Raw genomic sequence first — 17,971 nt, 5'->3', positions numbered from 1 at the left:
GAATGACAAGGCCTAGAGGACACTAGCCAGTACACACACAACCCTGCCAATTTGTAGGAAACTGAGGCAACTGCTTTCCATATATTGTTTAAGAATTTATTTTATTTTCATTTGAAAGGCAGGGTTACAGAAAGATACAGAGAGACAGATCTTTCAACTGCTGGTTCACTCCCCAGATGGTTGCGATGGCTGGAACTGGGCTGGTCCAGAGCCATAACCAGGACCTTTTTTCCAGATTTCTAACGTAGGTTCAGGAGCCCAAGGACTTGAGCCATCTTCTATTACTTTCCCAGATCAGCATTAGGGAATGGGATTCAAGGTGGAACAGATGGGATTTGAACCAGCAACCATATGGGATGCAGGAGTTACAGGCAGAAGTTTAACCTGGCCCTGTGTTTTTCACATCTGAGTGTGAATCTCACAGGTTAGGCCCCATTAATAAGTCTGATGTGCCATTATAAGGGTTGGTCATTATGTTTCAGGCCACAATCATGTTATGTGGGACAAGGTTAGCAGTTTGTTATACTAGTTTATCCCTATCTGATAGTTCAGGTGAACATAGAGACAAAATCGAGCCCAGTGCCGTGGCCTAGTAGTGAATCCTCACCATGAATGCACCAGGATCCCATACGGGCACAGGTTCTAATCCCGGCAGCTCCACTTCCCTTCCAGCTCCCTGCCTGTGGCCTGGGAAAAGCAGCAGAGAACGGCCCAAAGCCTTGGGATCCTGCACCCACGTGGGAGATCCGGAAGAGGCTCCTGGCTCCTGGTTTTAGAACGGCACAGCACTGGCCATTGCGGTCACTTGGGGAGTGAATCATCGGACGAGAGATCTTCCTCTCTGTCTCTCCTTCTCTCTGTGTATCTGACTTTGCAATAAAAAAATAAATAAATCTTTAAAAAGAAAAAACATATAGACAAAATCTGGTTAGCAAATTATGAATGGTAGTAATTCACCTTGTGTTTTCTTTTTTTGAATGTGTGATTTAAAGATTTATTTATTTGAAAGTTAGAGATGGAGAGACAGAGAGATCTTCATCTGTTGATTCACTCCCCAGGTGGCGACGACAGCCAAGGCTGGACCAGGCTGAAGCCAGGAATCTCATCTGCATCTCTCCTGTGAGTTGCAGGTGCCCAAACACTTGGGTCATCCTTCACTGCCTTTCCAGGGCTTCAAAAGGAACTGGATCCTAAGTGGACAGGTTAGCATATGAACTGGCTGCCATGTAGGGTGCTGATATCACAGAAAGCAGCTTTACCCACTGCACCAGAACACGGGCCTTGTCATATATTTTTTTAATGAGTAAGTTAACATTAGTATAGGCTAATATTTTTAAGTAATGAAAGGTTCAAAAATTAATATATATAGAAATAAATTTTCTTATATATATAAACAACTCATGGTTCACATGCATTGGAATAAGCTTAATCAGAAATAGCTGCAACTATATTAAAAACAAACTTTACAATATATCTGAATATACACATCCTAGGATTGTCTTCCAATATGCCAACTGAGGCAGGCATTTAGCTTAGTGGTTCAGACACTGGTTTGGATGTCCATATGGGAATGCCCAAAGTCCTGAGATTCTCTTCCTGCTAATACAGATCCTATAACACAACGGTAACGGCTGATGTAGTTAGGTCCCTGCTATCCACAGGAGACTTAGACTGTATTCCTTCAGAGATCAGACGAGATTGGGCACATTAAAGGTGGTATGGCTGTAGACTAAAGTGTATTCCTAATTCCTGGGAATAATAATTCCAGCTACTGCAGGCACTTGGGAAGTGAACAAGTCTATGGGAAATCTGTCACTCCTGCTTCCATCTTGTCTCTCTCTCTCAAATGAATACACTTTAAAAATTTATAGTTAATGCAATCCCTGGAAAAGAACTATCCAGTGTAGATATTACTGAATTACTATTAGAATTATTGGAGTGCTTTAGTTAGGCAAACTATATAACATAGACATGAAAAAAATAAGCATACAACAAAAAAATAGAAATGTCCTTTTCTTTAAAAAAAGTATTTTATTTATTTGAAAGGCATTGTCATAGAGAGAGAGAGAGACAGTGAGGAAGGGCTTCTAACTGCTAGCTCACTCCCCAAATGGTTTCAATGGCTAGGGTTAGGCCAGGCTAAAGCCAGGAGCCAGGAACGACTTCTGGGTCTTCCACATGCATAGAAGGACTCAAGGACTTGGACCATCTTCCATCGTTTTCCCAGGTGTATTAGCAGGGAGCTGGAACGGAAGTGGAGCAGCTGGACTGCTGTTGCAAAATAGAGCAGCTGCACTTTGTGGGAGAATGGCACAGCAGGCAGAGGTTTAATTTGAGATGCCACAACACTGCCACAGGAAACATCCTTAAAATAAGATGAAATAGGGCTTGTGCCCTGGTGTAGTAGGCCAAGCCTCTGCCATTGATACTAGCATTCCAGATGGGCGCTGGTTCCTGCCCCAGTTTCTCCCCTTTATCCACCTCCCTATTTATTGCCTGGGAAAGCAGTGGAGTATGGCTCAAGTTCTTGTGTCACTGCAACGATGTAGGAGACCTGGAAGAAGCTCTTGGCTCCTGGCTTCAGACAGGCCAAGCTCTGGCCATTGTGGTCATCTGGGGAACGAATGAGCAGAAGGAAGATTTCTCTCATCTCTCCTTTACTCAGTAACTCTGCTTTTCAAATAAAAGGAAAAAAAAATTCAGCATGCTTAAAAAAATAAGATAAAATGAGAACAAGCTACAAAATGATACAGTAAAATATGTCATAAAACTTCAGTGAATAAAACACTAGGGTCTGGGTACACAATCAGAGAAACAGAAGAATGGAACAAAAAAGACAGTAAGAGATGCAAGCATAAGTGTTCAGCCTGGAAGGTAAGATGCTGGTTAGGATGCTCATATCCTGTTGGTGGGGATGGGTTAGATACTTGGTTTTAACCCTCAACTCCAGCTCCTTACTAACACATCTTGGGAAGAAGTAGTCATGACTCAAGTTGCTGCCACCCACGTTCCAGACCCAGGTGGAGAATCTGGCCCCTTGCTTTAGCCCCTGGCCTGGACTGGGCCAACTGGGGAAAGAACTGGTAGAGAGGAGCACACAAGCACATGCATGCACACACACACACACACACACACACACACACACACACACACACACACACACTCTTAGCTGTCTCTCTGCCATAAATTAACCACATCATTTATTATTTTAAAAAAGAGATGCAAATAAACATGAAAATTTAATATATGATAACGATGACACTTCTAATTAGGAATATGGTTATGTCATTCAGTAATTTGTGTTGAAAAATGGTCTCAGTTGGAAACCATTATGCTAAGTGAGCCAGTCCAAAAGAAGCATCATGTTATGTTTTCTCTACGACAGTTGATATGCAAAGTACTATATATACATATGCACACATGCTTTTGTACATATATACACACATATGCATATATTTATGTCCATATATACATATATAGGCATGGAAATATATATATATTTTTTTCATATAATGAACTGTGCAAGGGAGACTAGCACACCAGGAAGTAAAGGTACTAAGTAGTATGTCTCTCTACTTCAGAATAAAAATAGGACTCCTGATTAAACTTATAAATATACCTCTACATTAGGATTCTAGGTTTTCTACCTTTTCCTGTACTTATCATGTCATGATTCATTTAAATATCAGAAAGTTAAGCTTATAACTTGTACTAAAGGTCTATACTATTGTGAAAATCCAGGGGAAATGGCTGGTATGAGGGTGGAGAAGGAAGGAAAACAGGGAGCGATGAATTCCTATATGTACAAAACCATATCATGGGGGCCTGGCGCCGTGGCCTAGTGGCTAAAGTCCTCTCCTTGAACACACCAGGATCCCTTATGGGCGCCGGTTCTGATCCTGGCAGCTCCACTTCCCATCCAGCTCCCTGCTTGTGGCCTGGAAAAGCAGTCGAGGACGGCCCAAAGTCTTGGGACCCTGCACCCATGTGGGATACCCGGAAGAAGTTCCTGGATCCTGGCTTTGGATCGGCATAGCATCGGCCATTGCGGTCACTTGGGGTGTGAATCATCGGCTGGAAGATCTTCCTCTCTGTCTCTCCTCTCTGTATATCCGCCTTTCCAATAAAAAAATAATAAAAATAAATCTTTAAAAAAAAAAGTGAAGTGTATGCTGTTTTTATTTCTAGACTTCCCATTCTGCTCCATTGAGATCTTCCTCTCTGTCTCTCCTGCTCTCTGTATATCTGACTTTGCAATAAAAGTAAATAAATCTTAAAAAAAAAAAAAGAAAGAAAATAAATGGAAAGACCTCACTCTTCTCTCTCCCCTGGCAAGCTCATGGATTAGATTTAGTGTTGTTAAGATGTCCACACTACCAAAGTTGTTCCAAAAATTCATGACAACCTGCATCAAAAACTAAATTCTTCCCCAAAATTGACAACCAAACTTAAATTACATGTGTAGATGTAAGGGGCCTAGAATAGTCAAAACTATCATAAAAAATAAGAGTAAGCTGGAGGACTTATTGCCCATTTGGAACAATAATTACTCAGTGTAGTCCTGGCATAGAACATACATACAGATCAATGAAAAGCACTGAAAATCCAGAAACAAATGCCAGCTGCTCCACTTCCAATCTAGCTCCCTGGTTTTGATTTTGTTTTTAACTAGAAAGTCGGGTTTACAGAGAGAAGGAGAGAGAGAAAGATCTTTCAGCTGCTGGTTCACTTCCCAAGTGGCCACAACAGCCAGAGCTGAGTCAATTTGAAGCCAGGAGCCAAGGAGCTTCTTCCCATGTGGGTGTAGATCTCCCATGTGGGTGCAGGGTCCCAAGGCTTTGGCTCATCCTCGACTGCTTTCCCAGGCCACAAGCAGGAAGCTGAGCGGGAAGCGGAGCAGCCAAAACACAAACAGGCACCCATACGGGATCACAGCACATGTTAAGGTGAGGATTGCTCTGGGCATCCAGCTGCCCGTTAATGTACCTGAGAAAGCCCCAGAACATTCACAGGGAGCCAGATTGGAAGTGGAGCAACTGGATTCAAACCACTGTCCACATGGGATACTAAAGCTATAGACAGCAGCTTAATCCCCTGTACCACAAAGGATTTTTATGTTGCGATGAGGTCAAATTAATTTATACTTTCTTTTGTTGTGTATGTATTTGAATGTCACATCTAAAAATTCATTGAGTAAACCATGATCATAGAGATCTTGGACCCCTACACTCATTGGGAGACCAAAATGGAGTTTCCTGTTCCTGGTTTTGGCCTAGCCCAACCTTGGCCATTGTAGCCATTTGGAAGGTGAACCACAGATAGAAGATCTCTGTCTCTCTGTAATTTTGACTTTCAAATTCAACCAATCTTAAAACCACAACCCACAAAATAGGAGAAAATGTTTAAAATCATGTATCTATCAGGGACTTATAACCAGAATATATATTAAAAAAATCAGTAGGGCCCGGCGCGGTGGCGCAAGTGGTTAAAGGTCCTCGCCTTGCACGCCCGGGATCCCTTATGGGCGCCGGTTCTAATCCCAGCCGCCCCGCTTCCCTTCCAGCTCCCTGCCTGTGGCCTGGGAAAGCAGTCGAGGATGGCCCAAAGCTTGGGGACCCTGCACCCGCGTGGGAGACCTGGAAGAGGCTCCTGGCTTCGGATCGGCATAGTATCGGCCCGTTGCGGTCACTTGGGGAGTGAATCATCGGCTGGAAGATCTTCCTCTCTGTCTCTCCTCTCTGTATATCCGCCTTTCCAATAAAAAAATAATAAAAATAAATCTTTTAAAAAATCAGTAATAAAAAATAACTCAATTGAAAAATGGACAAACGATTTATAGAGAAATTTCTTTTAAAAATCCACAGATTGCCAAAAAGCACATGAAAATATACTTCACATCATTAGCCTTTGGAGAAGTGAAATCCAATACACAATGAGAAACTGCTTCATATCCAGTAGGCTGAGTACAACTGACGATATGGACAATAACAAATGTTGACAGGAATATGGGAAAACTAGATTTCTCACATACTGCTTCTGGAAGTACAAAATGGTCCATCCACTTTGGAAAAGTGCTCCAACTGGTGAAAGCAAAAATTAGAGTGGGTGAGGGTTGGTTGGGCTTTGCCACATCGTCAGATGGCAGAGGCTGGCACTGGGGGCCAATTCTGTTAAGTCAAATGCCAGAACCATCTCAAGAATGCAAAATCCACAAGTTGGAGTGGCCTAGTAGGGAGATAGTGGGCACCTCCCTCAGGGTTACCACTCCCACTGGAGAGCACGAAAACCAGGACAGGAACATGGGTGGCTAGACAGAAAGCCACCTGCCAGTATGTGTGTGGGCTGGATAGTAGGTTGGTTGGGTTGAACTAGGCTTCAATGCCCATTGACAAGTACCAGAGCTAAATGGGATGTGGGACAGACTGAACAAGCCTGCGGTACATACTGGCATGCATGGGAGCCAGGGTAGGGAATAGGCCTGGTAGGGGTTATGGGGAGTTGCCCCAACTAGGCTGCAGCTCACACTGGTTTGTGTGAAGGCCGAGTATGAAATGGGTAGGATCAAGCTGGACTACAGCACCTATTGGTTCAAGGGGAAGACAGGGCTGGAAGCAGAACTGAACCAGCAATTGCAATGACCAGCATGTGCATAAGCTGATTGGGGCAACAGACTGTGCCAAACCCTGTACTGGCAAATTCACACAAGAACCAGGTTTGGGATCATCTCAGATGAAGTTTCTTTGGAGATCCCCCCCCAACTGAACTGCCGATCTTGGAACCCCAACCATGAAGAGACTATGTCAGCCAGTGGATTCTGAATAGATTTCATCACGATTGGAACAGCGAAACTGGCAGCAATTCAGACCTGTTGAACTATCAAAACTGCTTGAGCAGGACCCTCAGAGCGTGCCTCACACCGGGGACCTGAGATGGGTGGGAGGTTGGGTGAGGCTTTTCCCTTTGTTTCTCTCCTGATCCCAGATACAGGGGAAAAAAAAAATGATATTGTGTGGAAACAATGGTATTACCCACTTTCACCCTGTAGCCCTTGACCATTTGTACCCTAACCAACTAAGTAAGATCATTTAAAAAAATTAATTAAAAAAATTTTTTTGCACCAAAATATACTCACATTAATCCACCATGGGACCTGTTTCATGATATACAAATGGTACTAAAAAGGAACCAAGACCATCTCCAGTTTACAGTAGGCATTCAATAATCTTTGATTTGCTATATCTGGATAAGGATTTTCCAGATGATCCACACTTAATCATTTTATGAGCTCTCTTTTTGCCCTTGACACCATGTAAAATGTAGGCTCTATTACTGGGCATTTAGCCTTACAGATAAGTTGCAGTTTAAGAATTCTACACACCATTCTGGATGGCTGGGTTCAATTTCCGACTCTCCCTGATCCCAGCTTCTTGCTAATGCACACCTTGGGAGGAAGTGGCTTATGGTTCAAGTACTTCAGAGCCATCCATCCAAGAGGGAGAGCTGGATTGAGTTCCCAGCTCCTGACGTCAGCCTGGACCATTCTCAGTCATTTCAGGTATCTAAGGAGTGAACCAGCAGCTGACAGCTCCATCGGTCAATCACTCAAAAAAATAAAACCACACACACACACGGACACACACACACATGACTTATATAAATTTACATATTTAGTATATATGTGTACATGTGTGTTATATACACACATAATGTACACATATATACGTATATATGTATATATAAAATAGTACACACACACACATAATGATGTGCTTCTTCCCTGTGTGAAGTATACTGGATTTATTTTCACATTCAAGAACAATTAAGAGTAATTCCTCCATGTTTTCTTCCCTTATCTTACTGTCATTGTCCTGAAACCTTATTTTAGAAATTGATCAAGTAACATGTTGCATGTGGCTTACTCTGGATATATCTAAGCCCTTCTGCACATCTAAACTTAGAAGGAGTTGGTCAAATGAGGGAACATCTGGTTATGCCTTTTTTTAAGTAGTTTTCTTTAGGAACTGTCAGCATGTTGTTGTTGAAGTGTGGAGTTGTAACTCTGCGTGGACTATGGACAGTCAACAATATGTACTTAAAAGTTGCACTATTGCAAAACGGGTGTATTATCCAGGTACTCGTACACTATTTTTTTGTACTGCTGGTCCTGTACCAGAAACATTTTCTTTTATTGTTACTTGCTTTTTAAACTTTGTTTAGCCACTTAAAGAAAATCTGCTTATGGCACAATTTGCCTCAAATCCATTCCAAGTTGTATATTTGTTTTCCAATAAAAAAATTACAATTTACCTCCCCCCCCAAAAAAAGAGTAATCCTCCTTAATACAAACACCATGTTTTTTTTTTTTTATTGTACTTAAAGGTGCTATAGTAGTTATTCATGCATTCTCCTTTTGATTCAATTATACTAGTATTTAAACATAAGCACATGAGGCCCAGCATTATGCTGTAGTGAGTTAAGCCAACACTTGTGACGCCAGCATCCCCTATCAGAACACCGGTTTGAATCTCAGCTACTCTGCTTCTGATCCCGTTTCCTGATAAGGTGCCTATGAAGGCAGAAAAAGACGGTCAAGGTACTTGGGTCCCCTATCACCCAAGTGGGAGAGCTGCATGATGTTCCTGGCTCCTGGCTCTGGCCTGGCCCAGACCTGGCCGATAGGCCAACTGGGAAGTAAACCAGAAGACAGAAGACCTCTGTGTCCTCCTGTCTGTCACTCTGCCTTTCAAATAGATAAGTAACAAATTAATCTTTAGTAATAATAAGAACACATCCCTCCTTTAAAATATTAAGTCACATATTGTCCTAACCAGTTCCTATGCTGCTGATTTAAGAACAGCCTTATTGAAGTTATAATTGATAACTGTACATATTTAAAGTATACATTTTGGTATATATCCATGAAACCACAATCATGTTCAAAATAGTGAGCCTATTTATTAACCTCAAGGTTTTTTGTAACTTTTATGATTATTCCCTCCTCCCACAACAGATGGCTTTAGGTTTTCTAGAGCTTCATATGGAAAAAATTATACAGAATTCTACATTTTTAGGTCTGATTTATTTCACCCATCAGATTATCTTGACATCCATCACATAATTAAGAATATCAAAAACCCATTATTGTCTGTTTATGACTAGCACTTCATTGTTTAGGTACATAATGACTTATTTATCCATGCACTTTTCAATAGATATTTATGTTGTTTTTGGCTATTGTAACGAAAGCTGCTATAAATACTTTCTAAAGATTTATTTTATTTTTATTGGAAAGTCAGATATACAGAGAGGAAAAGAGATAGAGAGAAGATCTTCTGTCTGCTGATTCACTCCCCAAGCAGCTGCAATAGCCGGAGCTGAGCCGACCCAAAGCCAGGAGCCAGGAGCCTCTTGTGGGTCTCCCACGCGGGTGCAGGGTCCCAAGGCTTTGGGCAGTCCTCGACTGCTTTCCCAGGCCACAAGCAGGGAGCTGGATGAGAAGCAAGGCAACTGGGACAGGGACTGGCGCCCATATGGGACCTCCGAATGTGCAAGGTGAGGATTTGGGCTGCTAGGCTACCATATTGGGCCCTAGCGGCTATAAATATTATGTACCAGGATTTGTATGGACATGTATTTCTTTTTCTCTTGTATAAATATCATGTGTCAGGTGCATATTTAGCTTTAAAAAAAAGATTTATTTTTATTGAAAAAACCAGATTTATAGAGTAAAGGAGAGACAGAAGAAAGATCTTCCATCCACTGGTTCACTCCTCAAATGGCCACGATGGCCAGAGCTGAGAAGATCTGAATCCAGGAGCCAGGAGCTTTTTCTGGATCTCCCATATGGGTACAGGATCCCAAGTCTTTTGGCCATCCTCTGCTTCTTTCCCAGGCCACAAGCAGGGAGCTGGATCAGAGGTGGAGCAACCAGAACATAAACCAGTGTCTATATGGGATTCTGGCACCTACAGATGGAGGATTAGCCAGTTGAGCCATTGAGCTTGGCCTATATAATTAGCTTTTTAAGATGCTGTCAAACACCATTCCCAAAGTGGTTTTACCATTCTGTGTTGTCGGCAATGTATTAGACTTCTACTTTAAGTGTATTCTCATCAGCATTTGGTACTTACTAGTTATTCCAGTGTGTAATGATATTTTATTGTCATTTAAATTTATATGTTCTTAGTGATTAACGGCATTGAATGTCTTCTTATGTTGCTTAACTACTACCTTTATAGCTTGTCCCACTGAAAAAATTGGATTGGTTCTAATTTTTTTTTTTTTACCTTTAAGGGTCTTATTCTCGACAAAATTCTTTTGTATGTTCTAGAAAGATTTTCTCCCAGGCTGTGGTTTCTCATGCCATTCTCATTTTAGTCTCTTCTGAGCCAAAGTTTTCAGGTTAATAAAATCTTATTTAGCAATCTGAGCTTTTATGGATTGTCTTTTTGGTAATATTACTATGAAATCTTTGCCTGCCTCGGGTCACAACTATTTTTTTTATGTTTTCTTTGGAAGTTCTATAGTTTTATGTTTTACATTTATAACTGACACATTTGATTTTTGTGTGTGGTATAGGTAAAGATTCAAGTTGGATATGGACATTCCATTCCTTCAGGCTCTTTTGTTGAAAAGGCTATCCATTCTTCACTGCGCTGTTTTTGTGCCTTTGTTAAAAAGTGAAGTGTATGCTGTTTTTATTTCTAGACTTCCCATTCTGCTCCATTGAACAGAATATTATGCATCTTTATGCCAGCACAATGTTGTTTTGGTTACTGTAGCTTTACAATAATTTTTTTTTTATTTAGTTGTATTTTATTTGTTTGAAAGGCAGAGCTACAGAGAGAGAGGAAGCAAGAAAAAAAAAATCTTCTATGCACTGGCCACTCTCCAAATGACCATGACTGCCAAAGAACTGGGCAAGTCCAAAGCTGGGAGCTAGGAGCTTCTGCTGGGTCTCCCACGTTAATTCAGGAGTCCAAGGAATTGAACCACTCCCTTCCGCTTTTCCAGACACATTAAAAGGGAGCTGGATTGGAAATGGAGTTTTGAGACTGTCAAAGTGGCTACCATATTTCACCAGTACATTCCTATTCATAATACATGAAGTGTCTAATTTCCCCAAATGCATACACAATCATTGCTGTATTTTTTCATTCTAGACATTTCAGTAGATGTAATGTGCTGTTTTCCTAATAACTAATGATGCTCACCATTTTTTTCACATAACAATTAGACATTTGTACATATTTTCTGATGAAATGTTCATTCCAAATCCTTGTATTTCCAATTATTTGCTATCTTATTGAACTGTAAGACATTTTTGTTTTTTTCAGGGATAAATGCCGGCTAGTAAGGCATTATTAGATAAAAATTTTACAAACATTTGGGCTCAATGCAGTAGCCTAGCAGCTTAAATCCTCAACTTGCACACACCAGGATCCCATATGGGTACCAGTTCATGTCCCAGCTGCCCTGCTTCCTTTCCAGCTCTCTGCTTGTGGCCTGGGAAAGCAATTGAGGATGTCCCAAAGCCTTGGGACCCGTACCCATGTGGGAGACCTGGGGACAGCTCCTGGCTCCTGTTTTGAACCAGCTCAGCTCCAGCTGCGGTGGCCACTTGAGGAGGAGTCAATCAGCAGACAGAAGACAAAATTCCTGCAGCCTATGATGGTCATCATGTGCCAGGAGAAAGAAATCATTGTTGAACAATCTATACATGTAGCTCACCAACAAGAAAAGTCTACGATGCAAAGACTCATTTATAAAGGTACTACCTTCTACTGAATTCTCGGGATTACACCTAAAAATGTTAGTAACAATTTCATGGTCCAATTAGCTCTTTTACCCTCAACAAGGGACAGAATGGAATGTTGGAAGACTTGGCCACTGCATCCACCTTGAGTCAGCCTGTGCCCCTCAGTTTCTTCCCTCACCTCCTTTCTCACGGTCACACTGAACAACACTTTGCGAAAGCATCCATCTTCATCTCTTTCAGAGCAAAGTTTGCTTTCATGATACTTTTTTGGATACAACCAAAATTATATTACTGCTGGTTAACAGTGAATTATCTTTTCATTATTTCCAGGCACAACTGGCTATTCCAGGGTTTTCAAAAATTTGGTAGAAATGGATATTATGAAAAAGTTAAATGCATATTTCAACACATTTTTTACACCAAAATATGTGTTCTGTGAATTTTTGGACCACCCTTTTTTGTTTGTGTTTCTGTGTGTGTCCATTTTTCCCACTTAGGAGAATTAGCATGTTTTGCATTTCTCTAATATCCTAGATGAGTGATCTTTAATCACTACGGTCATCAGTCAAGTACTGGAGCCCTGCTTTACAGTATCAGATAAGGCTTTTAGAATATAATAAACACTTGGCACGTGTCTATTGGAATGAAGTAAATATTAGTTTTTCGTATTATTATTTTAAAAAAACACATATCTTGCTCCTGCTAATACAGGAAGAAAATATATCATAGAATCAATTAAATTACCAAAATCCTATTCCAGAAGCAAACACTGCCAACTGAAGATCAAACTTCCAACACTAACAGCCAAAGCCAACTCTTTTCCTTCCTGAAAACACAGTGACACGGTGCTCTTTCATTTATCCTAAACAGAAATGGTCTCTCCTCTTTGATCACAGTCTCTATTCTCCCACACACCTGACAGGCTGCATTTTTATATCCAGGATGAGGTAGACTTAGCTGGGTGTGGGCATAAATCAAGAAGTGCCTCAAATCCGGTTAGCTTTACTGCCATTGCTTTTGTTCCTAACATATGCTAATAACTACTTTCATCCTAGGGGAAAAAATGCAAAAGCAATTTATTGCCTCATGAGAACTTCACTTAAATCTGAAAGAAGTATGCTAAGTTGTCAATGAAGACAGCCTTCATTTTCATTTGTGGTGGAACAGGATTTGGCAAAGCTCATATGCTATGAATTTTATATTTCAGATAAAATAGTACTTCACAAAACAAGTGAAGTAAAAAAAAAAAAAGAACTCCTAAACTCTTCTTAAACAAACTTTCCTTCTTACCTAAGATATAACCAAGGCTGATTCTGGGTAAATTCCTCAAAAACCATCTGCAGGGATCTCTTCAGTTACAGCCCTCCAGGAACCATTAAGTCCCACCTGGAATCTATCCTGACCTCAGGCCCTGGGCTGGGACTCTATAATGGAGGAATTTTTAGAAGCCATAGACTAGCAGATGACTTGATCAATGTCAGATTGGCTATGCTGCTTATCCAGCCTTGATACAACTATCAAATTATAGGCATTAAGATTTTATTTGGTTATTTGTAACCAAGTCCCTACTAGCAAGTAAATCCTGGATGCATCCCTTATGATCCCTTATGATCCAGGTTGCCTTGAGATCTTACTTTGTATCCCAGTCGGTATGCAAACACCTATTTAAAAAGTCTTCAGAAAGTCCAGAGAAAACAAACGGTGCATAAAATGACACATAGGATTCAGTTTTTGCTTTCATAAAAAAACAAACTTAGATTTTAATTCCATTTTTTCACGGACTTTTGAAGCACCCTTGTATTGTTCTGTGGACTTTAATGAGAGCTCTACCCCAGGACTTCAGTGTTCTTGAGCATATTGCTAACAAGCCTGGATTTCTACTTGCTGCCCACTGTCAGACTCTTCTGGCAGCAGGTCTAACACTTTAAGTAAATTTCCTACCAGTTGTCAATTCTCTATCCTGTGGTTAACACTGGTGAGACTACTGAAATGTGAGTCTTGGTCATTCACAGACTGCACCATCTCAATGGTGAAAACTAATTCTAAACTCTAGTAACATCTTTTATTTAAAAAGACTCATTTTTATAAGTCAACGATAAGCATTACAAATGCTTTGTTAAATAGATACCTGTTTGCTTGAAATGCTCAAAGAAAATATCTTATACCTGTCTGAGTGAATCCTGATTTGTATCCATTTGTTGTTCCATTTTCTGGTGTCACAGTTGATGACACTGAAGAATTTGGTTTAATGGAGTGGCAAACAGCAGAGGATTGTCGGCTTCTACATTCTGGAAAGGAATAAAAACTGTATTGTAAAAAAAAAAAAAAATCCCTGACATTCCTCAAACATCAGAAGTGATGGGGATACAATTCATAAAATCCCTGGAGTTGACTGCTGCTCCTGTGGTAGCCAATGTCCTTACCCGAGGTCTCCTTCCTCTAACCCTAACTCCACAGGGCACTCCAGCCAATAAACACTTCCTTGGTCCTGATGTCATGCCTGGAATGCAAAGCATAACCAGACCTTTGTCCACTATAGACTAGGTCCTCAGGGAAAAACATAACTATTGTAATCATGCAAGCATCATGGATAACAGAGCATCTAAAGGATCATAACTTACAAAAACCCAATAAGCTTTTCAAACACGAGTTACCTCCTGCCCAGGACTGTTTTAAGTGTACATAGTAGCCAATATTTTCTTTTAGAGATTTTTTTTTTTTCTATTGGAAAGGTAGATACACAGAGAGAAGAGATACAGAGAGAAAGATCTTTAATCCACTGGTTCACTCCCCATGTGACCGCAATGGCTGGAGCTAAGACGATTGGAAGCCAGGAGCCTCTTGGGTCTCACACACGTGTACAGGGTCCCAAGGCTTTGGGCCGTCCTTGATTGCTTTCCCAGGCCACAAGCAGGGAGCTGAATGAGAGGTGGATCATCCATGATACAAACCAGTACCCATATGGGATCCTGGCAGTTGTAAGGTGAAGATTTAGCCATTAGGCCCAGTTCAGATTTTGTCCAGGTTGCCTTCAACCTTTCCTATTCAGCCTTAATTTATGTTCAGGGAAGAACACAAACATGTGTAAACAAAAGACAAAAATTAGAAAGGCTCAATTTTTCAATATTCTTAGTTTTTACTAAAAGAAATAGACAATGCTCAAGGTGATTCCTGATTACACACTGCCAAGTTTCAGATTAAGTAGGCTGATACTAATGGGCTCTGGTTTGATATGCCAGTAGTATCTGCGCTGATTCAGGGAGATAGTGTGTACTATAAACAGCTTGTTGGATTGTTAAATTCCAAATTATAGTATACTAACATTAACTTGAAAAATAATACGTGAATAAGGAATATAAATGGTTATATATCTCTAAGTTGATTAAAAAGTGTCTCTTAGGCCCGGCGCGGTGGCGCAGTGGTTAAGGTCCTTGCCTTGCACGCCTGGGATCCCATATGGACGCCGGTTCTAATCCCAGCAGCTTCGTTTCCCTTCCAGCTCCCTGCCTGTGGCCCGGGAAAGCAGTCGAGGACAGCCCAAAGCTTTGGGACCCTGCACCCGCGTGGGAGACCCACAAGAAGCTCCTGGCTTTGGACCAGCATAGCATCGGCCGTTGCGCTCACTTAGGGAGTGAATCATCGGACGGAAGATCTTCCTCTCTGTCTCTCCTCTCTGTATATCCGCCTTTCCAATAAAAATAAAATAAATCTTTAAAAAAAAAAAAAAAGAAAGAAACTGCTCGGGGTCTCAGGACAGGCCTCTCATGCCCGGATCCCAGACGCCAGCCACCACATGCATGGCATGTGGTGAGCTGTCCCAGGGCCTGCCTGGGCTCCAGGGACTGCTCCCTTGGGGTGAGTACACCGAGGGGGGGATGTCTCCGTGACTGGGCAGGTCCGGGGCCCACCCGTCACCCTCACTGGGTGGTGAATGGATTGGGGAGGGGCGCAACCTTGGGCCTGGGGGTTTAAACAGGACTGAGCAAACCTTAGCCCACAAGTGAAACTAGAGACCAGGAAGGAGCACAGGTCATGCCAAGCTAGGCTCTTGCACCTACTGGTATGCGTGAGCCAGGAACGCTAAGCCACAGTGTCTAAGGCAGAGGTCGGGACAGGTAAGGGGCTGAACCAAGCTGAGTCAGAGCAACCACTGGCATGCGAGTGATCTATGGCTGGGAACAGGCCCGGTTGGGGAGCTAAGAGGACAACACTAGCTGGATTGAGGTTCCTACCAAGGAGTGTGTGGGTTGGAATGGGGGCTGCATTCTGATCAGGAAACGGTTGTAGTCTCCCTTGGCACAAGTGTGGACTGGAATTGGATGCACCGAGCCAATACTCTCTCCAATACTCTCTGGTGTCCTGGAGGACCAGGGTAGATGTGCAATGGACTAGGCAAGGTCTCAACCCCTACTGAGCCATGTGTGAGCCATATGTGGGTACGGACAAACCATGGCTGGGCTGAAACATCCAACAGCAAGGACCAGTTTGGGTTGAAGGCCAGTCAGGAAAGGCACTGTTCCTGCTAAGACAGGAGGTGAACTGAGTAGGGCTGGCTCATGGACTCCCTGGTATGCGCAAAATCTGGCCTTGGGAGAGGTTCTGATGGAGAAGCCTGGGCAACTCCTCTGCACGTAAGCGCAAGAAACATGACAGGAAACAGCCCAGAACAGGCCATGGAAAGTTACCCACTGGCATACACTTGGCATGGGTCGGGGGAAGACCAGGCTGAATCTGCTCGCGTCATCCACTGGCAAATCCAGGCACCAGAACAGTGTGAGTCAAGCCAAGTTCGGTCGCAACAAAAACCAGTGCACAATACGGAATGCCAAGGTGAGGTTGCCTGTACCAGAAGTGACCACAGGGGCCAACCAGCACCCGTGAGAACCAGGAATAGGGGGCGTGGAGCCGGCAGGGGGACTAAGTGGGGAGTTCTCTTGCTGGATAGCTACTCCCACTGGAGAGCGTGAGCTGGGATGGGGCAGACCAGACTAAGCAGGGCTACAACACCTGTGTGCCTCATGTGGACTAGATCAGGGAAAAGCCAGGCTGGGCTGATTATTCCTACTGCTGCAAACAAAATTAGAGTGGGTGAGGGTTGTTTGGGCTTAGCCACAGCATCAGCTGGTAGAAGCTGGCACTGGGGGCTAATTCTGTCAAGTCAAACCACAGGACTATATGTAGAGTGCATAATCCGGGAGTGGGAGAGGCCTGGGAGGGAAATAGTGGGCTCCTCCCTCTTGGGTTACCACTTCCACGGGAGGGCACGAAAACTAGGACAGGGGCTGGGGTGGCTAGACAGACACCCAACAGCATCTGTGTGGGCTGCATAGTGGAGCTGGTTAGATGGAACTAAGCTTTAATATTCATTGACATGCACGAAAGCCGAATGGGGTGTGGGACAGACTGGACTACTGCTACACATACTGGCAAACCAGGATAGGGGGCGGGCCTGGTGGGGGTTAGTGTGGGTTGCTCCAACTAGGCTGCAGCTCCCACCTGTTTATGCGAGGACCGAGTATGTGCTGGGCAGAACCAGGCTGGACTGCAACACCCATTGTTTCCAGTGGAAGTCCGGGCTGAAAACAGAACCAACCCAGCGATTGCAACCACCAGCTGATCGGGGCGATGGACTGTGCCAGGCCCTGTACTTGTTAGTACATACAAGAATCTGGTCTGAGAACACCTTAGACAAAGTTTCTTTGGAGATCTCCCCAATCAAAATGCTGGACTCAGAACCCTAACCAAGAAAAGAGAGAAGACAGAACAGGTCAACCAACCAACTCAGCTATATGTTGGCAGCGAAATACGGAGCAAACAGACTCTATGATGGACTATGTCAATTAGTGGATTCTTCAAAGACCTCATAGTGCTTGGAGTGGCAAGATTGGCAGCAATTCATAACTGGTGAACTATCAAAACCACTTGAGCAAGAACCTCAGAGCATACCCTACATGTGGGACCTGGGGAGGGTGGGAAATTGGGTGGGCCTTCTCCCTTAATACCCCCCTTTGAATGTGAAGGAAACAATATGGAAATAACAGTCTTACCCACTTTCCTATAGCCCTTGAACCTTTTTACCCTAATTAACTATGTAAAGATTGTCAAAATATAATAAAAAAGAAAAAAAAGATAACAACAAAAAAAGAAACTGCTCAATAAAATAAGGATGACAATAATGAATACAAAATTTGTACCTCCAGTCAAACGCACCAA

General features: G+C 42.5%; 1 protein-coding gene across 1 annotated transcript in view; it reads right to left on the bottom strand.

Moving 5' to 3' along the window:
- The window catches only part of GREB1L (GREB1 like retinoic acid receptor coactivator), a 106,930-nt gene that overhangs the window by 69,803 nt on the left and 19,156 nt on the right, over nt 1–17,971 (bottom strand). The window contains exon 5 of the mRNA XM_040984784.1: nt 13,924–14,046. Within this exon, the coding sequence (XP_040840718.1) occupies nt 13,924–14,046 (123 nt within the window). The remainder of the gene's footprint in view (nt 1–13,923; nt 14,047–17,971) is intronic.

This window comes from Ochotona curzoniae, unplaced genomic scaffold, assembly GCF_017591425.1.
Source record: "Ochotona curzoniae isolate NIBS_2020 unplaced genomic scaffold, NIBS_Ocur_1.0 contig_43, whole genome shotgun sequence".
Classification (NCBI taxonomy): Eukaryota; Metazoa; Chordata; class Mammalia; order Lagomorpha; family Ochotonidae; genus Ochotona; species Ochotona curzoniae.
This window is presented reverse-complemented; position numbering and strand designations above follow the sequence as displayed.